The 25,688-nt window shown below is 40.9% G+C and overlaps 1 protein-coding gene across 1 annotated transcript in view; it reads left to right on the plus strand.

The window, feature by feature from the left end:
• The first annotated feature begins 2,474 nt into the window (after positions 1 to 2,474).
• Positions 2,475 to 25,688, plus strand: part of KCNH6 (potassium voltage-gated channel subfamily H member 6) — a 270,069-nt gene continuing 246,855 nt past the window's right edge. Inside the window, exon 1 of the mRNA XM_040435520.1 lies at positions 2,475 to 2,579. Coding sequence (XP_040291454.1) covers positions 2,504 to 2,579 — 76 coding nt within the window. The 5' untranslated portion in view covers positions 2,475 to 2,503. The remainder of the gene's footprint in view (positions 2,580 to 25,688) is intronic.

Consider the following 25,688-nt stretch of genomic DNA (forward strand, 5'->3'; position numbering starts at 1 on the left):
GGCTCCAGGAGGATGAGATAGGACAGGATATGGGGGGGGGGGGGGGCAGGTGTCATGGAGGCAAACAACTAAATAGAATGAAGCAGAATCCAGCAGCAGATCGAAGAGTTCCCCCCCCCCTCCTGTCCCACAGAGAAGAGACAGTCACAGTGCAGACTCACTGACAACCTGTGTTCACACTTCTGCTCCAGCCCTTCACAGTGCAGACTCACTGACAACCTGTGTTCACACTTCTGCTCCAGCCCTGCCGGTCTGTCTCCTCAGGCAGCATGTCCTGTGTAGAAGGGCCGTGTTCTGAGTCTCTGCAGCAGCCGGCCTCATGTGACTCAGAGGGCCCACCAAAGGGGTACTGCGTAAGTGAAATGACAGCCATCTGTATTGATGGAAGTGCTCATAGCAGCTCAGTGGGCCCCCCAGGAGCATTGGGCCCTGGCACTTTGCCCGGGTTTGCCAGGTTATGACGCTGGCCCTGTCAGCAGATAATAAGTTGACTTGTGAACAGCATGAGACGTCTTTGTCAAGCTGTAATTGATGCTCAAGGCCACATGAGAAGTTTTTGAGACACTGACATTTTTGTGAAAATATACCCACCACTATTGGCTTTTGTTTTAATAAGTTGTTTGAGATGAGGAAATCCCCATTACATGCTTCTACTTCAATGCCCTACTTTCATCATATAATATCACTGTAGCGTGAACTTTTCACATTTTCCATTAATTTCACCCGAAAGCCAAATATCCCTAACTTTCTGTGAGTAGTGTAGATGCCTTCAGCTGCCAAGTGCACATGCAACAGGTCAGCCAGTTTCATAGATACAAATCTGCAGATAGATGCCTAACTATTGCTCAGAAAATGTGTAGAGGTTGCCCACAGCAAACATTGGCATTGCTCTATAAAAAAAGAAAAAAAAAAGACCAGATTGGTTGCTATGAGCCACTATTCCTCTGCATAACTTTTTTCCACATGTGAATTAAAAAGTTGCAAAACAGCCTTTCTTTTTTATATTGTGCCTCTGCTCTCATTATCAGCATTTATCAGCTCCTCTTATTACAGATGAAATCCTATGTTATAAGAAAAGAAAAAGAAAACATATCCAAACTATTGTAAGCACAAAAACCCATTAGTCCTAATAGAAGTCTATGGGAATCAAAACGGATCCGTCTGGTTCCCGTTATGCAAGACGAAAAATAAAGTCCTGTCGACAGGACCTTGTTTTCCGTCTTGCATAAAGGGACCCAGATGGATCCGTTATGCTTTCCCATAGACTTCTATTAGGACGGAAAGCAAACGAAATGCCTTCTAAAGGCTTCCGTTTTGCATTCTGTCATAATACAAGTCTATGGGCAGAAGAACGGATCCGTCCTTCCGTCTTATGGATTCCGTTATTTTCCATTATAACCATGTTATAACGGAAAGCCATAACGGAATCCCTAACGCTAGTGTGAACCCACCCTTAGACTGGTCTCATTTATTTGCGCATGAAAAAAGTCACATCTGTGCAGAGAGAAGTCACGTCTACCGGAAAGTGTGACTTTTAATGCAACTCACTACTCAAAACAGATTTAGAAATGTACACCAGCATAGAATGGAGTAGAAGTTAGGACTGTTTTGCGACAAATTCAAGTGCAAAAAAAAAAAAGACGCACCTACATAAATAGGTCGGAAAAAAAGTTTCAAAAGTTAGAAAACTTCAGCATTAGTCTAAAAAATCTAAATAGGTGAATGAGACGCAAAAGCCTCCAAGACTGTCTAAAACAGCACTAAAACAGGCACAAACTCTTTACTAAATGTGTCCTATTGTATCCATCTGAATGGGCATCTATGGATACAAGTCAGGGCAGTGGAATACAGTGTAAAATACTAGAAAGACAATAATGATAATAATAATGATATTCAGAAGCTATTGTAAAAGGTACTACTGTGTGCATCCTTCCAGCAGGCTTCTGTAGGTACAAGGAGTAGATCTGCCCAGCAACTAAAGAGTGAACAGAAGGGATTTCCTTCCGAACTGTCTTCCAGACGCAGAGAATAAGACTGTGGATGTAATGGCGAGCGGCCGCACTCCCGCCCCGGGGCGGATTAGGAGCGGCACTCAGCACCAGGGAGGAGGACAGCTCCCCGACCACTCTTCTGCAGGCGCCTCCGGCCGGGGATGCACCTGTGATCTCTGACCTCGCCCGGCTTCATTCCCTCCTCCTCACTCACAGTTGTGGCTGCTGACAGCTCCAGTCCCCTGGCACATGTGTGGTTTGGAGGAGCTGGTGGGGGGAGTACAGGGCTCTGTGCACTTGCTCTTTCCATCACTGCAAATCCCTAATCCTCCCATCATCGCTGGTAGGAATCACTGGAGTCACTGGTTTATGCTTCCAGAAAGGGGTTAAATTGAAGCAAGATGTCATTGCCATAACGATCGCATCAGTGCACTGGTAGAAGACGCAGGGGTCCTCTGGGGAGATTGGGAACTTTCTGCTGGGCTTTCTGAGAGGAGACTCCTGATCTCAAGATGCCGGTGAGGAGGGGGCACGTGGCCCCCCAAAATACCTACCTGGACACCATCATCAGGAAGTTTGAAGGACAGAGTAAGTACTTTTCAGAAACCTTATATCGATGGGTAATGTGAATGAGACTCCAACAAAACAAGCGATTAGTAAACGCAGGGGCATAGTCACCACAGCAGACAGATGCTGCACCACACACAGGGGGGCACAGGCTGGCACCATGATGCCTGGCTCTGGTTACATGCCTTTTTTATCAGTCTCAGCACAAGGATCTTGCATGGCCAGGACTTCAGTAGTGATGGTCCTGGGATCTCATCACTTCTAAGGCTAGGGATCAGTAATGTGTGCTGGCCTGAGGCATCACATGAGGAATCAACTTCATGGTGCTAAATGCATGAAAAGTCTCATCTAGTGTTACCATGAGAGAAGCTGGCTGTGCAGACACCATGTGCAGACATCAGCATCCTGCCATCACGATAATATATCCCAACCATTATCTGTCCTCATCAAAGTCCATGTCAGTCCTGGGAGAGACATCTGATTTGTAAAAGCCATCAATACCTAAATAAAACTTATATTGTAACCTATGCTATTATACAGGTATTGGTTCTGATGACGCAGAACCCCCGAAACCTTGTTTGAGGCTACAGCACATTTTAAAGAAATACATTAGCTGTAAGAAAGTGTCCCTTTCCCACCTTAGAATAGAAAAGCCAGTGGGGACCAGTGATGATCTTGCAGGGTGGTGGTAGTGATGAATATACACCAGCAATCATCTCCCCAGAACCATCTCCTACTGGTGCCACCTAAATGTATTTACTTACTTTGCCAAGCAAGGACTGGGTTGGCTTAAAGGCTACCTACATCTCCAGAGCAATTTTTGATGATTGTATTTTACTCATTTTGGTCTAAAAGTCATTTTTTCAATTGTTCTTTATTAACATTTTTCAACAGTTTCTGTTCTATAGCCTTCAGTTTTAGAATATCTGCAGACTGTCTTGCTTTCTGCTTTATACTGAACCATCAGAGAACTGCTCTGTTGGCTCAGTCTGTAGTCCTTATGTTTGAACTCCTGAAAGCTCATAAACACTCATTAGAGCTAAACTCAAACTGATAAGAATATGGGTTAAAGGCTATGAACTCCTTCAGGGGAATTTTTTTTTAATATTGCATTCTACTCATTTTTTGACTTGGTTTTTATAAAAAAAAGTCATCTTGTTTCTTTGTACAGATGTCAGTCTCTGTCTATTTGCAGACCAGCAGGCTTCCTATTCCCAGTGAGTCCCATCAGATAGAAGCCCTCACAGCTTATCTCTGAATTCCTGACAGCTCATAAACAGTTACTTATCAGTTTGATAATAATTTAGCTATAATGAGTGTTTATGAGGTCAGAAGATTAGAAATAAGAGCTACCCATGAGCCATCATGTGATGGGACTCGATGTAAACAGCAAGAGACAGTCTGCAAATTTAACCCCTGTGTAAAAAATGCCACAAATAATTAATAAAGACCAAATGAAAAAAATATGTGAGTAAAATTAAATGATAATCAAAATCTTTTTCCAAAGGTGTCCATAGCCTTTAAATGTGAATAAGTGTTTATGAGCTGCCAGGAGTTCAGATATAAGGGCTGCATTGAAGCTCGGACTGGCCCACAGGGGTACAGGTGAATCAACCGGTGGGCCCCTAGTCTCCCACCCCCTGAACAAGTGGCACATAATACAGTAGACTTACTGCACTACATACATATATTCCATGTACAGCACCACAACCAGCCTATGTTCATATAAAACTTGATAGATTATTAAAGAAACTCCCCAGTTTATTATTATAGACACGATCAGAGCTGAGATGTCTTCTAGGTACAGAGGAAAGCTAGCAGTGTCCTCTTTTCAATATTTGAATAATATTTGAATATATCCGTATGGTGAGCCCCCAAAATACATTTTACCGGTGGGCCCTAGGCCCCACACTGGAGGCATATATACTGAAACTGAAGGCTGTAGAACAAAAACTGTAAAAAAAAAAAATTATAACCAAATAAAAAAAAAGATTTTTAGCCCAAAATGACTAAATAAAAATGACAAATAATTCCCCTGGAGGTGATCATACATAGCCTTTAAATTGTTGTTGTGAAAGACTCACTTATAAATAATGACAATACAAATTCCAATTTTCAATATAATTTCCCTTTAAGCTGTGTGCCTATTAAAGCATTTTTATATAACCTGGATCGGGGAGCTACATACAGTGGAGCACACGGTTATATTCTCTGCGGCACAATATGGGCATTAAATAATTTAACTTTTTAATACTAGTTTTGTGTCTGCCACATGACCATTCATGATATGCATGTACAACACCAGGGTTTATAGCATTTCTTACACAGTACAGGGTATGAATGATATAGGAGAAAAGCTGAAGGGGCCAATTCACTTTTCTTACTACTAAAGCGCCTTTGTTCCCGGGATTGGTGGTGGACCTCAAAGGGGTTTTCCCATCTCACCAGTTCAGGTCTGAACTTCCTGTTTCTTTTGAGGGTGACTCCTTCTGTCCTGATTAACAGCACAGGCAAGCGCTGCTCTGATTGAATGTGCGTTCCCGATACTGTTAATGAAGTATTTTCCTTAGATACGTCAGCCCTAGCTCATACATCTATAGCTGGTCTACTGTGCATGCCCTGGAGCTGTTCTACAGATTCTACAGGGTCTGATACGAAGTTTCTGGGATGGGAGCTGCCACCAATGACCCCCATTGAAGGTTGTGATGATTGCTGGAGCACCCCAGTACCTTTAATGCTCTTCCAGACCCAGTGGTTGATCTGTCAATGCAGCAGTGCCTAGTACTGCATCATGCCACGAGTCAGACACCCCATCAGACAAACATTGATAACCTATCCTAAGGACAGACCATAAATGAGAAAAAAACTTTAAATGGAAAATTCACTTCTAGAAATCTATAGGGAAACTGCTCTACCCTAATATATTAGTGATACAAGTGACCTTGGCATGGGGTTAGAGTGCCCCCGCAAGCTGAGATCTCACCGAACCACCAAATACACAATCATATATAATTGACCTACACTTATTCAAGGCATCGATAATGAGCAATTAATCAGCAATCTCACAAATCAGCCAATGGAACCAAGTCTAAGAACAAGTGATTTTAAAGGGTTAAAGAAAATGTGTCATCAGAAAATGGCCTATTGTTAAAATCACATTTTTATGTGAAACATATTTATTTAGAATCTTTGGTGAGTTCCCCCCCCCCCCCCGTATCTGTCTATCTACTACAAAAATAAAAATAAAAAAAAATGTTTAGAATCCTGACATTTTCACACTGGCCACTAGGCGTAAAATATGTGATTTTCTTCTCTTTTGAGAGAAGTTACATGGGCCATAGGCACAATGGACAGGAGATGAGTTCTATGAGAGACTTTTCTAGGCATGTCATGTGACCTGTGCAGAGGTCAGGAGGGAGCTGATAAGCTGTGATATCACTTATTGTGAATGCTAGATCCGTGTTATTTATACAGAGGTGTTACTTGTCATTGTAATTCTCTCTGTAGTGATAATGATAATAGCTACTGAAAGGTTACCGATATAGAAACAGGAAATTGTAAACTGTTATTAGGCCTGTGTGTATTAGTACCCTGTGTGAAAATTGCAGGACTATATAATTTTTTTAAATATAGATAGTGACATGGCAAAATAAATAAAAAAATCACCAAAAAAAATAAATAACACAAATAAAAGCATTTAATAATAATATTTAACATAAAAACATTATTTAATCCCTTCAGGACCCTGCCATTTTTCACCTAAAGGACAAGGCCGTTTTTTGGAAATTTGACATTTGTCACTTTATGTGGTAATAACTTTGGAACGCTTTTACTTTTCCAAGCCATTCTGAGATTGTTTTCTCATGACACATTGTACTTCATGATAGTGGTAAATTTCAGTCAATATTTTTCATTTTTTATTATTATTATTATTATTATTATTATTATTATTATTATTTTTATTATACATTTCCCATATGTCAACTTCATGTTTGGATCATTTTGTGAATGCAATTTTATTTTTTGGGGACGTTAGAAGGCTTCGAAGTTTAGAAGCATATCTTGAAATTTTTCTGAAAATTTCCAAAACCCACTTTTTTAAGGACCAGTTCAGTTATGAAGTCACTGTGGGGCTTACATAATAGAAACCACCCATAAATGACCCCATTTTATAAACTACACCCCTCAAGGTATTCAAATCTGATTTTACAAATTTTATTAATCTTTTAGGTGTTCAACAAGCATTAAAGGAAAATGTAGATGAAATTTCAGAATTTCACTTTTTTGGCAGATTTTCTATTTTAATCCATTTTTTTACAGTAACAAAGCAAGGGTTAACAGCCAAACAAAACTCAATATTTATTACCCTGATTCTGTAGTTTACAGAAACACCCCATTTGTGATCGTAAACTGCTGTATGGGCACACGGCAGGGCACAGAAGGAAAGGAGCGCCATGTGGTTTTTGGTGGACAGATTTTACTGGGATAATTTTAAGTTGCCATGTCACATTTGGAGACCCCCTGATGCACCTCTAGAGTAGAAACTCCAAAAAATTTACCCCATTTTGGAAACTACGGAAAAAGGTGGCAGTTTTGTTAATACCATTTTAGGGTACACATGATTTTTGGTTGCTACGTGTTACACTTTTTTGAGGCAGGGTAACAAAAAATAGCTGTTTTGGCACCGTTTTTATTTTTTGTTTCTTACAATGTTCATCTGACAGGCTAGATCATGTGCTATTTTTATAGAGCAGGTTGTTACATAAGCGACAATACCAAATATGACAACTTTTTGGGTTGTTTGTTTCAGTTTTACATAATAAATCATTTTTGAAAGTATTTTTTTTTTAGTGCCTCCATATTCTGAAAGCCATAGTTTTCATTTTTTGGGCGACTGTCTTATGTAGGTGCTCATTTTTTGGGGGATGAGATGACAGTTTGATTGGTACTATTTTGGGGTGAATATGAATTTTTGATCGCTTGGTATTACACTTTCTGTGATGATAGGTGACAAAAAATAGCTCTTTTACACAGTTTTTATTTTTTTATTTTTTACGGTGTTCACCTGAGGGGTTAGGTCATGTGATATTTTTATACAGCAGGTTGTTACGGACGCAGCGATACCTAATATGTATACTTTTATTTATTTATTTAAGTTTTACACAATAAAAGCTTTTTTGAAACCAAAAAATCATGTTTTAGCCTCGATGTATGGACCGTGAGTATAACAATAACATATTCCAGTAGACTTTGACTGCATGTCTATTAAGGGTTGTATTACACTGCCCAACGTTCATGAGAGTGTCCATGGATGATTGATAACACATTCATTGGAGCTCATTTACACCGACCTGATCAGCAGCACATCCCTGATTACACAGGGAGATGTGCTGCCAATAATTGGGCATCTTTCATCCTGGTGAATGGTGCCCATCAGCCGACCAACGAGCATGTTCTCATTTATCAGTGCCTATTATCACGAAGAAAACTTCATGTAAATGGAAGTTCCCAATTGGCCTGAAAATTGTGTTGTCTAGTAGGACCTTTACATTCAGTGTAGACAAATGTAAATCGATGCACCTTGATACTAATAATCCAATGTGTAGGAAAACTAGGAGAGTCACTAGTAGAGAAAGATTTGGGTGTCCTTGTAGATCACCGACTAAAAAGCATGCAATGTCAATCAGCTTCTATTAAAAGGGTTGTGTCATCTCATACATTGATAGCATACCTCTAGGAAATGCCACCAATGTCAGACAGGGGCAGGTCCCACCTCTTGGACCTAGACTTAAATCTGGAGGTGATGTTTATAAAAATAAAAAGATAACAAAAATTGCAAAAATTGGTAAAACAGCAGGAAAAAAATAGTGTGAAACCACTGATTGTCCCATCTTGGAATTTGGGAGCATATTGCTAGGATAGGCCCTCAATGTCTGATAGGTGCGGGTCCCTCACCTTGTAACCCGTAAAGTGCAGGAGGGCAGAATGTGCATGCATTAATTTCTATAGGACTGCCAAAAATATCCGAGCCCTGACTTAGCTGTTTCCGGCAGTCCCATAGAAGTGAATAGACGGTTGTCTGCTCTTACGCGGTGCACTCTCCATTCATTTCAATGGGACTTTGGAGAATACTGTAGCTGAGCAACCTCGCTTGGCTATTTTCGGAACTCCCATAGAAGTGAATGAAGAGCACTCCGCATATGCTGTCGTTCACTTTGGGGGTTCCTTTCTAGAGATCTGACATTGGTGGTACAGTATATCCTAGTGATATACCATCAATGTATGAGATGAAACAACCTCTTTAAAGCCAGCAGGATTCCTGACTGTAAAAGCTGTATGCATCTAGGCAGGAGTACAAGAAGCTTCTTGCTTCAACAAAGGTTTAGATGATTCCTTGAAAGAAAACAACATAAACACTTATGTCATGAATAAAACCCTTGTTTGACTGTTGATCCAATCTAATCATAACTTGTAGTCAAGAAGGATGTTTTCCTCCTTTATGGCAGATTGGCTTGTGCTTTATGTTAGGTTTTACCTTCTCAATGGGGTTGATCGAAAGTTCTAGGATTTACCTCCTGTCCTCGTCTTCCCCTTTATGTTATCTTCCCTCCTCTGGTTGAAATTAACTAAAAATAACTAAAATAAACTAAAAACTATGTTACACACTTCATTATATTTCTATGTTCTGCTCCCGAATGTAATTCTATGGACTTGCACATTTCAGCAGATATCCACATGTGCATTATGCTTTTCAGCACAAGCAGTATGCCCCTCCCTGATATCAGTCAAAGTAATTTATTGTCCCCACACTTCACATATAAGAAGTATTGTCACAGTTTTGTCAATCTGTGGCTGATAATTAAACTCCACAAATTAAAGCGGTGGCAGTAGAATCTCATTTAGTCGAGAACATCAAGCTCTGGTTTGTTTGCCAAGCTCTACCTTCCATCTTCCTCTGGTGCCCTGGGGCTCACAATCTTGTCTGGACGCCTCACAAATTATTCAGCAAGTTTGGGTGAGATGCTTGCAGAAGATATGAAGAAAAGTATCTGATTCATGGGAGATGTCCTCGTCGACAGAAAGATTGATACTGAGTGCTACAGTTTTATGGAAAAAGAACTGTGTGTGGATTGTGATGATGTGATTATGGGTAGGGAAAGAATTCACAGAGATAAAAATATCAGTGGTATTAAAGCACTTTTTGTACAAGGTATTATATGACATATACATCACATCACTCACTTATCACACTGTTCATGCTTCACATCAGTCATTCTTTCCTCACACTTATGCATTTGAAAAGTCAACAACTCATTTGTAATGGTATCTATTAAAGGGACAGTTCAGGTGGTCACTGTAACTTGCTGTACTCTCAACAATCTTTGCATAAATCAATAGTGCAAGTTAATGTAAGAAACTTTATAATATACCCTATCTGAGAAAAAAAATGCCTTTTTCTCCCTCTAGCAGCTCACTCCTCAACTCTCCCCTCTTCTCTGGGCAGCATCAGTCTGTATTTATCTCACTACAGCTCACTCCTTATCCTTCCCTTCTCCATAGACTTCTATGGGCAGCATGTAATCTGATACATGGGTTAGCGGAGAATGTTAGTGTAGGAAGGGGAGGAAGAGACACTTTTCTCTGATAAGATACAGTGCTATGAAAAATCATTTGCCCTCACCTGCTTTCTTCTATTTTTGCAAATTTATAACATGTAAATGTTTAAGATCATCCATTGAATTTTTATATACGATAAAGACAATATAAGTAATCACAAAATGCAGCAGATTTTTTTAAAATTAAAGAATTAATAAAAACCTGTATCACCAATGTGAAAACGTAATTGCACCTCTAAACTTAAAGGATAACTGCAATATTTTCATCAAAAAATCTTTTTTACCATATGTTACTACTGCAGCAGCATTATGCATAAAGCAATCTTTCGTTTCTTCACTTACCACTGTTTTCCTTGAGTTTTCCCCTTAGTTATGGCTTCTCTGCCAGTTCTCTGAGGGCAAAACTGCATTCCCTCACTTCACATACAAACTTGCTATAGCCAGTAGCTTCCTGCCAGCCAATCAGATTGGATTACTGAGAGACACGCCTCCTCACTCTGAAACCTTAGAGAAAAAAACCCCTCTCAGGCTATGAGCTGAGCGCTGCGATTGGCCAGCGCTACAGCATGGGAGAATGAGACGCCGGCAGGTTCCCCTGGGTGGAGCCTAACTATGAAGATACCGGAGGCTATAACCGGAGAACAGAGCGGTGCCCAGGGATAATAGTAAGTGCAGGGGGATCCCTGGGCGCCGCTCTACACGTCTGTATAGTTAGTTTAGAGGTTTTATTATGGTGAAAGGTCCTCTTTAAGTCACAAACGGACAGGCAGACATTATTCTTCATCAGAGCAGAATTCATGGTTCCATCAAATAGGACTAGTTGTTCAGGTCGTACAAAAGCAAAGGAACGCCAGACCCCATCTATCTGACATTTATGTCCTATTCTAGCAATATGCCAGAAATGTTGAGAGAGGACAACCCTTTTAATTTCTTAATACAGTGGTCCCTCCATTTATAATATTATTAGTTTCACGATGACCTCAGTATTGTATCAAGATCATAATTAGTAATTAATTCTGAAGCACCAAAATAAGTCAAATGAAGATTAAAGGCAAGCAGATAATTAATACAGCTAAAGCAAGTCCTTACATCTAAATGAAAGATCAGGAAGCTGCACAGTATATCACTTTCTATGTTGAGGACAGGAGCGTCTGCCATAGAGTGACAGCCAATCAGTGCATGCCCTTCAGTAATACAGGTGTTTTATCAGTGACATGCCCATGCTGATTGGCTGGATCTTCTGAACAAACACATGCGATTATATATATATATATTCTGCCATTGTGATAACTGGCCTCAATAGTAAGTGCGGTGCATCATCAGAAATCATCAGAATCCATATATGAAGAGGTCTGTGGCCACAGGACATCTACAATTACAATGATTTTGCTCAGCAGCTATTCTGTATTATATCAGATGAAGTGATCTGCACAGAGGGGTGACTGAGAAATGCCGCTATATAGATTCTTAGATATACAGTACTTCTACTGCTGAGGAACTGTCTGATGATTCATAATCAGTCAGCCAACAATTCTTCACCCTCCTCCAGTCATAAATAGGGATAAGCGAACTCGAGTTCGGGAAATGGTTTTTTACAGTACAAAACCAGCAATAACTTCGGCTCATCGGAGCCAATACATTCTAATACTGTACGGAGCTCCTGCTCCGTACAGTATTGGAACAAAGTTTTAATGCGAATCGACTTAGGATGTTTCATCTGAAATCGATTCACTCATCCCTAGTCATAAAGTGCTGGGATTGCTAGATTACATTGCTGTTGTCTCTCACACGACATTGTCTGAATTCTCCTTTCGTGGAATGTGAAGTCTGGAGTATATGTTTATGCATTTAGCAATATAGGTAACCTGCATGGAGTGTGCCTGAACCTTAAAGGGGTTGTCCACTTTTCACTATTGATGACCTGTCCTCAGGATAGGTCGTCAATATCAAATCGTCGGGGTCTAACTCCTGGCACCCCCCCCCCCCCCCCCCCGATCAGCTGTGCTGCCTTCTCTGCTCTGTTTACCTGTTCGCCGCAGCAATTTCAGTGGTGAACAGGTGTAATTACAAGTATGGCATCCCCATTCACTTCTGTGGGACGGCATGTCTGTTCAAGTTAACACTACAGAGCCATCCCATAGAAGTGAATGGGAACGCCATACTTGTAATTACACCTGTTCACCAGCAGGTGTAATTACCAGCGGCGAGCAGGTAATCAGAGCAGAGAAGGTAGCGATGCGTTCTCTTCAAACAGATGATTGGCGGGGGTGCCGGAAATCGGACCTCCGCCGATCTGATGTTGACCTATCCTGAGGATAGGTCATCAATAGTGAAAAACGGACAACCCTTTTAAAGGGATCATCCCGATAAGACAATACCTCCCCATAGCCCCTGTTACATGGAAGGCCATTTATCTGAATGGCTAGCAAATTACGGCTACTTCAGGGTATATGTATGACCCGTAAGATCAGCTGTAGGCCAGGGTTTGTCCAAAGCCAGACCCATCAGCTGATTACTGGGCTGGATTCTTTATAAAAAGAGGCTTTTAAAGGGCATAGAAATGTGAACCCATATGAGATATTACTAGCATGTACACTGGTGCAGCCACTATAGGTTCTCTTCTGAAAACACATATCCACAAAGCGTAAAAACCTAGATATTCACATTGGGTAAATGTGCTGTGGACATGCTGACTTTCTTTCCCATTGACCAGATGACACTGATAACTGACAGGCTGGTGTGTAACTGGAGATAGATATAACATAGTTGTCAGACAGAAAAATGATGGTATTTATTGAAAAAAAGTACAGTATAGTATTTATTGTAGAGGGAGATAAGTTGCTGCCGGTAGACCTCTGTAGGGATGAGCTGCACTGGAATGGAGTCCTATTAACACTAACCTACTAGATGCAATATCCTTCTTTGATCTGTCCCTGAAACCCAGATCTAGGGCCAAAAAGTGTGGATCCATGGAGCCAGTGTGATCCCTCAAAATTGGAAAGGACATGCATTTTTACATTCTGGTGTGATTCCCTTCAGTCCCCAACAGCACTCCAGGGGTCCGGTAAGTGGATGGTATATAGTCCGCTCGGTTATTGTTGTCCAACTGTTGCAAAACAAAATATTCTGAGAAATGGCAGAATCCTCATTGTAGTGCTTGTGAATGAACTAAAATAATAATGATAATTATTATTATAATAAATAATTAAAATGATTAATATAAAATAAATAATAAACTCACAGTACTACCAACAATTTGAAAGATGTGGGACAATTCTTTAAAGTGGTCCTGACGTCTGTCTAGGGTACTTTCACACTAGCGTTTTTCTTTTCTGGCACTGAGTTCCGTCCTAGGGGCTAAATACCGGAAAATAACTGATCAGTTTTATCCTCAAGCATTCTGAATGGAGAGTAATCCGTTCAGGATGCATCAGGATGTCTTCAGCTCAGTCTTTTTGACTTTTCAGGACGGAGATAATACCGCAGCATGCTACGGTTTTATCTCCGACCAAAAATCCGGAACACTTGCCGGAATGCCGGATCCGGCATTTTTTTTCCATAGGAATGTATTAGTGCCGGATCCGACATTCAAAATACTGCAATGCCGGATCCGTCCTTCCGGTCTGCGCAAACGCAGACCAAATCAAATGTGAAAAAAAAAACAAAAAACGCCGGATCCGTTTTTCCAGATGACACTTAAAAGACGGATCCGGCACTTCAATGCATTTGTAAGATGGATCAGGATCTTGATCCGTCTTACAAATGCCATCAGTTGGCATACGTTTTGACGAATCCGGCAGGCAGTTCCGGCGATGGAACTGCCTGCCAGATTCCTCTACCGCAAGTGTGAAAGTACCCTTAGTTACAACTTGCATTTTCCATGTAATAACACTTCTAGAGCATCTTCTCATATAACTCTGTGTTGTACTGTTCCATTATTATTCCTACTAGAAGTTTATGAACGAATTGCCAAAAGTCTGCAATAGGTCCAACTAGGTGTGTCCCTGCACAGTCTGACATTACCTACACTGATTGGATAGTGACAGACTGAAGTGGTAACACTTAAAGGGACCTTTATTGCAGAAGGCTAGCCATTCATTGTTATTACACTCCGCAATTGTTATTACATAGAGAATGCAATAATTATTAAACCAGACATGTCGGGGAGGTGACTGGTGTTCTTTAAGGCTGCGTAGCAAGTGCAATGTATGGTGGAGCTTTTAGATAGCAGACTTAATGGTGCACTTCCAAGTCAATCTCTAGAATATAAAATGAAGGCAAACAATTACTGTAGCAACCACAAAAAGCTAAGGCGTGCCGGGCAGGTCAGGAAATCTGTTTGTTCTCTGTAATGACTTTTAGAGTAATTATCTTGCTATATAAATGTATTACAGTAACGAGGTCTGTTGATTGGGATTGATTTTTTCCTACCACTTGGGAAAATATGAACAAAGAATGTATCACTCAGCAGAGAAGTGATAAGGGTGAGCAGGTGCCTGCTGCCTGACCTTTGTAATAGCTGCTGAGAGCTTGTCTTGCCCAGCTCATTGTCACAAAATGGAACGTGTGAAAAAAATGGTCAAAGGTTGTCTCCAGGGTCATATGGTACTGGGACCAGAGTTTTGGTTCCACTTGCAAAACAGAATTGTCTCCTATAGTGTTTCCCAACCAAGATTAGAGGAACCCCAATGTTAATAGGAATTTGGTGGAGGGTTCTCTGGTCTTACTTTCACAGTAGGGATAGTATGATGACCTCAGGTATCTCAAACACCTTCAGTTATGGTGCATTTTATGCCTCAGTTTTCCAAAATCACAGCAAAATATCTTCGTTTTAGCAGACACTCTGGAGAGTCATGGCAAAAACAGCGACATGATCGCTATGTGCGAATTAGAGATGAGCGACTCAACTCGTAAGATTAGATTCGACTCATCCAGCATGGTTCTGCACCTGCAATGGGGTGTCCCTAAAGCTGAGGACACTCCCCTCGTTATTTGATTGTCAGAGCCGGACATCTTGGCTGACCCTGACAATCTCGTGTCTGCTAGGGTAGCCAACCAGATTTTTTCTTTTTTTTCTGGACAACTTATCCCAAAATCACGGACAGCAAATAAAATTTACGGACAAATTGGGAAACCATAAGGAATGGTAAAGGTTACAAGGTAATACATGTCTACGGCTCAATATGGTGATAACACCTCATTACCAGCATTTACTGTGAGCCGTAAAATACTCATAATTATTATCAAAATAATCTAGTCAAGTACCACCAGCCTCATCATGGACACATATTTTTTTTTTCACGGGTATAGAAAAAAAATCACCTATTCACCGGACTGTCCAGAAATTTCGGGACAGTTGGCAACCCAGGTCCCTGTGCCGCTGCTCCAGTGGTTGAAACAGAGCCTCTGTGCTTGCACCGCTACTAAGAGCAGTGGCGGAGGTGCAAGACTGTCAGGGCCGGCCAAGATGTCAAGTAGTGGGGGGAGCGTTCTCAGCTTCGGGGAGATCCCGTTGCTAGTGCAGAACCATGCTCGATAAGACAAATGATTTTATTCATTTCTAGTGTGAATAAATCCTAAGGTGATCAAGCAAAGTAGTCAGTATATCTTAGACTGGCCATACGTTAGGGATTTCAGACGCCCATTTTCCGAAACACTTGTTTCTTGTTCATGGTTGGTCTATGAATGTTGTTATTGCTATACGTTAAGGTCCTATTAGACAGCACGATTTTGGGCCAATTATTAGGAACAAGGGTTCCCTATAATTGGCTTGCATAATTGAGCAGCCGATCAGTCGATGAATGAGCAAACGCTTGTTCATCGGCTGATGAGCATCTGTTATCAGCATGAAAGATGCTTGATTATTGTTATATGTGTTCATCCACTGGTACTCGCACTGCCTGAAGAGCGGCCAGTGTAATACCACCTTTAAGACGAGACATCAGACACAGCGATTGATTGATCTCGGCTATGACCTGCCACCTGCTCTGACCTTCCATTGATGGGATGCAAAGCTGTCGTTCAGCACGAACAACGCCTTTTAACTACTGCACCCGACAAGGGCTTAGCAAGTCCAGCATGGCAAATCTATTTGTTGGAGAGATATCTGCCTCTGGTCGGCATCTGTCACATTCATTCAAATCATGAACAGGCCACGAATGTGGTTACAAATAGCTGTAAATTGGTTCAGTATATGGTCACCTTTTGTCAAGGCACAAAGGGGAGCATAAGAAATGAGAAAGTGGGCTCTGCTATGTTTAGACTGTTCGCGGGGCAGAGGGCTGGGAGCACACGTCCCTGTCACTTACTGTTGTCACCAATTAGCAATCAAAGAGTTTCGGCTGTAGGTCCCCCAGTGTGAACAGAGTCTAAGGGCATTTAGACTAAAGTAACCAGTATGCAATTAAAAATGAGCTATTCATGGTAACTGAATTTTATTTTATGTAGGTTAAAGTTGTACAGCCTCGCGAGTGAATCTAGGCTGCTTTAATATCGATTAATTAGTTGTAATAAAAATGTAATGTGTAATTAACTGACAATGTTTTATTCTGTATTCCTTGAGGACTAGGGCATGTAATCATATCTTATAATTGTTATGGGACTGTGTGGTGTACTGTGTCATTTTTTTATATCATTTTTGCATTTTTTTTATTTATTTTACTTTTGTAAAACTGCTAGAGTTTGCAATGACACCAATAGTTAATTTTTAAATGGAACACGCCATATCTAAGCCATTATAATTGCCAGGTCCAGGACCTGTGGGCCAATCATTCCATTAGGCTAGGTTCACAATATGACAAAGAAGGTTTCTCAAGGCAGATGCATGCACCTGGGCTAGAGGCTGTACAGCTGTTGTTTATTCTGAGCATTGGCTTTTCCAGATCTGTGAGGACTGTCAGCGGGTCCATTCTGCTCTAACCATGGGCAACAGGCACTGGGACTACACTGAACTATGTAGACAATTAGGGAGAGCCAGGCGGCCAGAAACCACATGAGAGCCGGAGCCTGGTGTGTACCTCTTTAGGGGCCCTTATTATGACACTATATAAAACAGAGCCGCATAAGACATAACTGTTGATGGTGTTTCAGCCATGAACAAGGCCATAACTATAATTCATAGGGCTTCATGGGCCACCACCACCTAGTGTAAGAAAAAGAAAACAACAGCATAAGTAGCAATAATTAAAGGTATTGTATATTGCCATAATATCAGATACACCACATTATAGAAAAAATCCACCATATTGTTTCACACAAAAAATGACAATATTCTTGCACCTGATTAGGACCTCCAACCTCTGGGCCCCATAGCATGGAATGGCTGTAGATACGCCTATGGCTATGAATCTAGTTTATATAACTGGCGCACTCTCAGCTGAAGGTAGAAGGTTTTTTCAAAGACATAAGGGTCTAGTCACACGGACACCTGCAATGTGCGGACCGCAATTTACGGACCGCACATCACAGACACTATAATAGAAAATGCCTTTTCTGGTCCGCAATTGCGGACAAGAATAGGGCATGTTCTATTTTTTTCAGGAACGGAATTGCGGATCCCGAAAAAACTGATCCCGAAAAAATTGATGCGGATCCCGAAAATGCAGATTCGCATCCGTTCCAGCCCCATTGAAAGTGAATGGGTCCGCAAATTGCAGAACGAATGCGGACCCAAATTACGGACGTGTGAATGGACCCTTAATGTGGTTTTTGTTTCGTTTTTTTAACCTATAGCTTATAGTCGTGCACTTTTCAGTATTCTCATTGCAATGGAGGCAGAAGCTGAAGCACAATAACCAGAACCATTCATTCTTTACACCCAGAATATTGCTATGTTAGGAGCAATCAGCAAGTCCCATAGATCGCCACAAGTAGCCTCCATGCTCATGCACAAAGTATAATGCTTATTACATACAAACGTAGCAAAGCTCTACTTGGCATTAGCCAGGAATAATCCCTGCCCCCTGAAAGATGCTGGTGGTCAGTACTGTGATGAATATTCCCATTATTGCATAAGATTGTACCTAAACATTCCCTACCTGTGAATGAGCTGCATAACTGAGAGTGACAAGCAGGTTGATGAGCGTGATGGCTCTGCCTGGGTCACAGTGACACCAATCACCAGGACAGAGTTATCTGTGTTCACTCCTGAATATCTAGGATGATCTGGAACAGGAAAATCCTGCTGGGTATCTGTTTGTAATTTGATCTTCTGAATGGGGACTTAAATCCTCTGCTCCCCCTCCTCCCTCTGCCTCTTATGCAGGCTGTGCAGGTTTAGCAACAGGCAGAGGAAGGATTTGTATAAAGCGCTAGTTACATCAGTGGCTGGCAGCACAATGGCATCCATGTTGTTGTCTGAATATAGGGTGTGCTGACATGACTGTCCTGGACCACCCCTAAAGACCTATGATCATGTACACTGTTAACGCCAACTAGATGTTTGACTTAAAGGGGTTGTCTCATCTCAGACATTGATGGCATATCTCTAGAATATGCCATCAATATCAGATAGGTCCGATTCTCCAGAACGGGCCTCCCCCAAGAAGTGAAGGAGAGCACACTGTGCAAGCGTGGCCACCCTCCATTCACTGCTATGGAAGTTCCGAAAATAGCTGAGTGCTTGCTCGACTTTTTCCAGCAGTCCCATAGTGGTGTGGAGAGGGGGCTGTGCATGCAGGGAACACTTTCCATCCGCCACTATTGAATTTCCGAAAATAGCCAAGCGCACTTGATCCGCTATTTTCGGAACTCCCATAACAGTGAAAGGAGAGAACCCATGTTCTGGAGACAGGAGTGGGTCCCAGAGGTGGGACCTGCACCTATCTGTCTTTGATGGTATACCCTAGCAATATGCCATCAAAATCCGAGATGGGCCAACCCCTGTAATCGCACTACCGTATTCTGGTTCCATATATCATCAGAGTTGTAGGAGCCAAAATATGGCACCCATAGAAGTTTGTGGGCCCATACTGTGTCTCTGTATATATAAAGTGTATCATCTTTCATCAGATTTTAATACTTCTGGGGGAAAATACCTCTTCACTATTCGCAGAGTGCCAGAATATGGAGCCAAAGGAACTCTGTATGGCTCTATAATACCTTGTGCATGCAGATCTCTATGGGGTCATGCATGAGAGCTCAACTCATTATTTGGCATTGAATATCCTACCAAATGTTGTGCCTGTTCTTCACTTTTACATCCAGTGACAATATATAATTATCATGAACTCTAAGGGCACGGCCACACAGTCACGTTTCCTGATGCAGTTTTGGAAGCCAAAACCAGGAGTGAATTCAAAACAGAGGACAAGTCCGATCTGATCTTTATACTTTCTCTCCTTTTATGATCCACTCCTGATTTGGGCTTCCAAAACTGATCAGGAAACCTAACCATGTGGACGCACCCTTATGAACAAGCTAAGGACCACATCTTACCATGTTTAATGGCATCCGTCTGATAGTTGTATCCTGTCCAGGCAATCCTATGTGACCAAAAGAAAACTTTAACATTTGCTGTGTAGTTCTAGGATGTTGTTGTCATGCATCTCTCTCTACCCTCAGGATACATCATCAATATCTCATTAGCAGGGGTCTAACTCCTGACAATCCTGCCGATCGGATGTTTCAGGAAGTTGTGGTGCTCCAGTGAGAGCTGCAGACTCCTTCTAGGCCAGTTTCGTCTTGGTTGTCGGTCACGTGGCCTAGCCACAGCTCAGTCCCATTAAAGTGAATGGAGCTTAGCTGCAATACCAAGCACATCCACTGTTCAATGGATGGCGCTGTGCTTGGTAAGCTGTGAAGAGGCCTCAGCGCTCACCAGAGAGCCACAGTCTCCTTAAACAGCTGATCGGCAGGGGACCTGGCTATTGGACCCCCTTCAATCTGATATTGATGACTTATCCTGAAGATAGTTCATCAATATCAGAATCTTGGAAAACCCCTTTAGGATAAGGATACGCCTAAATCTACATAAATGCTGCAGGCTTCTGAGTTAAATCTCTAAGCATTCCTTGCTGATATATTCTTTGCACAGAGCTTTCTCTGGTGAATCCGTTCTGGGAAGTGTCATCCTAATATCATGCACTGCACAATAACCTAATAAAAATGACCTCCCGGTGTATAAAAGCTCAGCTGAAGTGTCAGGGTGTGTCTGACAACAAGACTGTCGGCTGGTCCCCATAGTACAAGTGTACAACTCAGCTATGAATATAATATAGGTAATTTAGGTTTGGTGCTTGCTAAGCAATCTATTTACTAAGTAAATCATGTAGATAAATTCTATATATAAACTCTAAAATGGTAAAAGAGGACCTGTTACCTCTCCAGAAATGTATGTCCTAGTAACTATTTGCATTCTCCTTTATGATAACTCTGGAGCGTCTATTCTTATGACTCTATGTTGTGCCATTCCTTTATAATTCCTGCTAGACGTTATGAATGAAATACTAGCAGATTGCAATGAAGGTCCAGCTGGGTGTTACCAGTTGGGGTTGTGTCCCTTCACAGTCTGACATGATCCACTCAGTGCTGCCTGTTCTGTCTTCATACACGTTCACACAGTGTACAGTCTGACATTCAGCATAAACCATTCTTGTCTTCCAAATAAGAGGACTGTTTTCTGTAGTCTAACTTGTTTATTAGCAAAACAGGAGTATTTGAGATTGGTAAAACTATAAGAATACAAAAACTTGTATAAGTATAAAGCATAGCATGTATCAGCAGAAAGCATAGAACAGCATGTATTATAACATTACATTAACACTGGGCATATGTCCAAAATGGCTGCCTATACATGGATTGCATGTCTAGCATCTAACAGTTACAACCTCTTTCCCTAAGTAACACTTACACCTAGCTACACAGCCCTGCATGTATAATCTCCCTGAAACAAAGATAGAAGTCTTACCAGATTTGCTGGCACAAGGATTGTGGAGTTTAAGAAGAAGATATGCAGAAGGACAGCTCTGCTGGTGTGTTCTTGAGGACTGTAGACTGAGACTGGGCTCCTCTTTCCCAGAATGCATTACACTCCCACAATACAATAATCTTTAAAAGCAGAAATACAAAGTGTAGTACATTTTGGAGACAGCTAGATGGTGCTATTACCATGGTGCTATTAACTAATCACTACAAAAATAGGAGAATTGCAGCAGAATGAATTAGAAATTAAATAGATGTGATCTGAAATGAATCTCCCTGTGCTGGGGCAGAACACTGCCAGTGTCAGATTGTGCATGGACCAACCCCAACTGGTAACACCCATCTGGACCTTCATTACAAACTGCTAATAATTCATTCGTAGCTTCCAGAAGGAATAATAAAGGAATGGTACATCACATAGTAATAAGAATAGATGTTCCAGAATTGTCCTTACATGGGGAATGCAAATAGTTACTAAAACATAAACGTCAGGAGTGGTTAGAGGTCCTCTTTAAAGGGATTGTGCAAAGTTCTGAACTTATTCCCTATCCACAGAATAGTTAACAACTTCACATCCGCCCATAGGATATAAACGTCCTATGGGTGGATGTTTATCTCTGAATGGATGTTCTGGAATGTCCATTCAGAGATGGCAGTAACAGAAAAACCACCGCACACTCAAGGTTATCTTGCAAATAAAAATTATTTTATTCTGACATGTCCTCCAATGGGTACATAAGTAATAACGGAGAGATGCCAATATTGTGACTCCGAGTCTTTATGACGTTTCGGTCGCTACGGACCATGGTCACATAAGTCACAAAGGTAGAATGTAGGCAGGAAGGAGGAACCCCGTGGGACAGCGGGAACACGCTGCGGGGGGAGGCTGTGGACACACCGGGGGAGTGCAGGAGCTGTCGGTTCTTCTACAGACCTCGATCAGCTCTGCACTGAGGCTGTACACCATTGTATTCTGCTGTACAGCCTCTCTGGGGGCTGTATTTCCCCTGCAACTGGGGCTACTATGTCAGCCCCCCTCCCCCGGTTATAGGAGAAATCAATGGTGAAAAAAAAAAGTGAAGGTAAATGTCTTCCAGAAGTCTTGTATGACCTTATGGGGGACGCAAAGTGTAAAATAAAAAAAATAAAACAATAAAGTGTTTAAAAAAAAAAAAAAAAAGGTTTCACATGTAAAAAAGAAAATTCCCCAATTAATTAATAAAAAAAAATAGAAAACATTTTATTAAATAGACATAATTGGTATAAGCGTGTCTGTAACGACCGACTCTATAAATATATCATATGATCCACCCCGTCCGATAAACACCATAATTTTTTTTAAAAAACTGTGTCAAAAAAAGCTATTTTTGTCACCTTACTATCACGGTCGGCGTGGCTATCACATACGTGACACAGAGGGAGGGAACGAGGAAGGCCCTGCCCAAGTGAGAGGGAAGATGGTGACCCCTGACTCACCTGGCGGCTGGCACCTGGCTGCCCTGACGTCCCTAGACGGGTTCCTCACCCGTACGCCGATCACGTGCCTAAAGCCCTGGCTTTCCCTGAGCTGAGCCCTAGGTAGTGAACAGGGCGATGGGAACACTAGTCCGCACCACTAACTCTAAGGGAAAACACCAAGGGGAGGACAGACAACACAGACTCAACATATATTCCCAGGTGGGCGACAACAAGAGACAACAATAAGCCAAACAGGGATCCGGAGGGTAGCACACAGGAACAACAACCAGGATTAACCACTCCAGTGGGTCAGTATAGATGTCCAGGCAGGAAGCTCTATAACTGGCAACTAGAGAAGTGTGAGGGGAGAATATAAGGAGGTAGGGAGTGGCAGACAAGAAACAGCTGAGGAGGAGAAGCTACGGATCCCTGAGAGAGACAAAAAGGATAGCAAGGCAAACACAGAAAACAATAACTAAGAAACACCGTGATCTTTAGATATAGAGCGCGCAGCCACCCGCTGCGACTTCCTGACCCCGGGTATAACGGAGTCAGACGTGGCTCTTGATACCCTCGTGACACTTACATCATAAAAAGTGCAACTCCAAGTGATCAAAAAGGCGTATGTCTCACAAAATGGTACCGATAAAACCATCACCTCATCCCTAAAAAAATGAGCCCCTACATAAGAAAATTGCTCAAAAAGTAAAAAAATATATCTCTCAGAACATGGAGACATTAAAACATAATTTTTTGGTTTCAAAAATGCTATTATTGTGTTAAAGTGAAATAATTAAAAAAGTATACATATTAGGTATCGCCGCATCCGTAACAACGAGCCCTATAAAAATATCACATGACCTAACCCCTCAGATGAACACCGTAAAAAAAAAAACTGTGCCAAAAAAAGCTATTTTTTGTCACTTTACTTCACAAATATTGCAACACCAAGTGATTAAAAAGGCGTATGCCCCCCAATATAGTTCCAATCAAACAGTCACCTCATCCCACAAAAAATAAGACTCACCTAAGACAATCGGTCAAAAAAAAAAAAAAACAATGACTCTCAGACAATGGAGACACTAAAAAATGTATTTTTTTTTTCTTCAAAACTGCTATTATTGTGTTAAAGTGAAATAAATAAATAAATAAAAGTAGACATATTAGGTATAGCAGCATCTGTAAAAACCAGCTCCATAAAAATATCACATGAACTAATCCCTCAGATGAACACCATAATTATTTTTTATAAAAACAGTGCAAAAAAAAACATTTTTTGTCACCTAACATCACATAAAGTGCAACACCAAGAGATCAAAAAGGTGTATGCCCCCAAAATAGCAGCAATCAGACTGTCCCCTCATCCTGCAAAAAATGAGACCCTAACTAAGACAATAGGTCAAAAAATAAAAAAGCTATGGCTCTTAGACTATGGAGACACTAAAACATCATTTATTTATTTTTAAATGCTATTATTGTGTAAAATAAATAAATAAGAAAAAGTCTACATATTAGGTATTGCCACGTCTATAACAATCTGCTCTATAAAAATGTCACATGACCTAATCCCTCAGATGAACGCTATAAAAAAACAAACAACCTTGCCGCATAAAGTGAAATAATGAATAATTGAAAAATCATATGTACCCAAAAAGGGTACCAATAAAAACGTCAACTCTTCCTGCAAAAAGAAGCCCTTGCACCAGGTGATCGGCAGAAAAATAAAAAAAATATTGCGTTCAGAAAATGGAGAGACAAAAACATTATGTAAAATTTATCATGTAAAACTGAAACAAACAAACAAAGAAAGTAGACATATTTGATATCATTGCGTCTGTAACTACTTGGTCTATAAAAATAGCACATGATCTACCCTGTCAGTTGAATGTTTTAAAAAATAAAAACAAATAAAAACAGTGCCATTTTTTGGTTACCTTGCCTCACAAAAAAAGTAATATAGAACAATTAAAAATGATATGTACCCCAAAATAGTACCAATAAAACTGGCACCTTGTCCCTTAGTTTCCAAAATGGGGTCACTTTTTTGGAGTTTCTACTGTAGGGGTGCATCAGGGGGGCTTCAAATGGGACATGGCATTTAAAAACCAGTTCAGGTTAATCTGCCTCCCAAAAACCTTACGGCGCTCCTTTTCTTCTGCGCCCTGCCGTGTGCCTTTACATCAGTTTACGACCACATGTGGGGTGTTTCTGTAAACCGCAGAATCAGGGTAATAAATATTCCGTTTTCTTTTGCTGTTAACATAGAAACATAGAAACATAGAATGTGTCGGCAGATAATAACCATTTGGCCCATCTAGTCTGCCCAATATACTGAATACTATGGATAGCCCCCGGCCCTATCTTATATGAAGGATGGCCTTATGCCTATCCCATGCATGCTTAAACCCCTTCACTGTATTTGCAGCTACCACTTCTGCAGGAAGGCTATTCCATGCATCCACTACTCTCTCAGTAAAGTAATACTTCCTTATATTACTTTTAAACCTTTGCCCCTCTAATTTAAAACTGTGTCCTCTTGTGGTAGTTTTTCTTCTTTTAAATATGCTCTCTTCCTTTACCGAGTTGATTCCCTTTATGTATTTAAAAGTTTCTATCATATCCCCTCTGTCTCTTCTTTCTTCCAAGCTATACATATTAAGGTCCTTTAACCTTTCCTGGTAAGTTTTATCCTGCAATCCATGTACTAGTTTAGTAGCTCTTCTCTGAACTCTCTCTAGAGTATCTATATCCTTCTGGAGATATGGCCTCCAGTACTGCGCACAATACTCCAAGTGAGGTCTCACCCTCGATGTGTTAAAGAAAAAAATGGATTAAAATGGAAAATCTGCCAAAAAAGTGAAATTTAGAAATGTCAGCTCCATTTTCCTTTAATTCTTGTAGAACACTTAAAGGGTTAACAAAGTTTGTAAAATCAGTTTTGAGTAACTAGAGGGGTGTAGTTTCTACAATTGGGGTCATTTATGGAGGGGGGGGAGTTTCCACTATGTAAGCCCTACAAAGTGACTTCATAACTGAAAAAGTGGGTTTTGAATTCTAAGCCTTCTAACGTCCTAAAAAAATTAAATGACATTTCCAAAATGATGCCAACATAAAGTAGACATATGGGGAATGTTAA

The sequence above is a fragment of the Bufo bufo genome, chromosome 6 (genome assembly GCF_905171765.1).
Source record: "Bufo bufo chromosome 6, aBufBuf1.1, whole genome shotgun sequence".
Taxonomy (NCBI): Eukaryota; Metazoa; Chordata; class Amphibia; order Anura; family Bufonidae; genus Bufo; species Bufo bufo.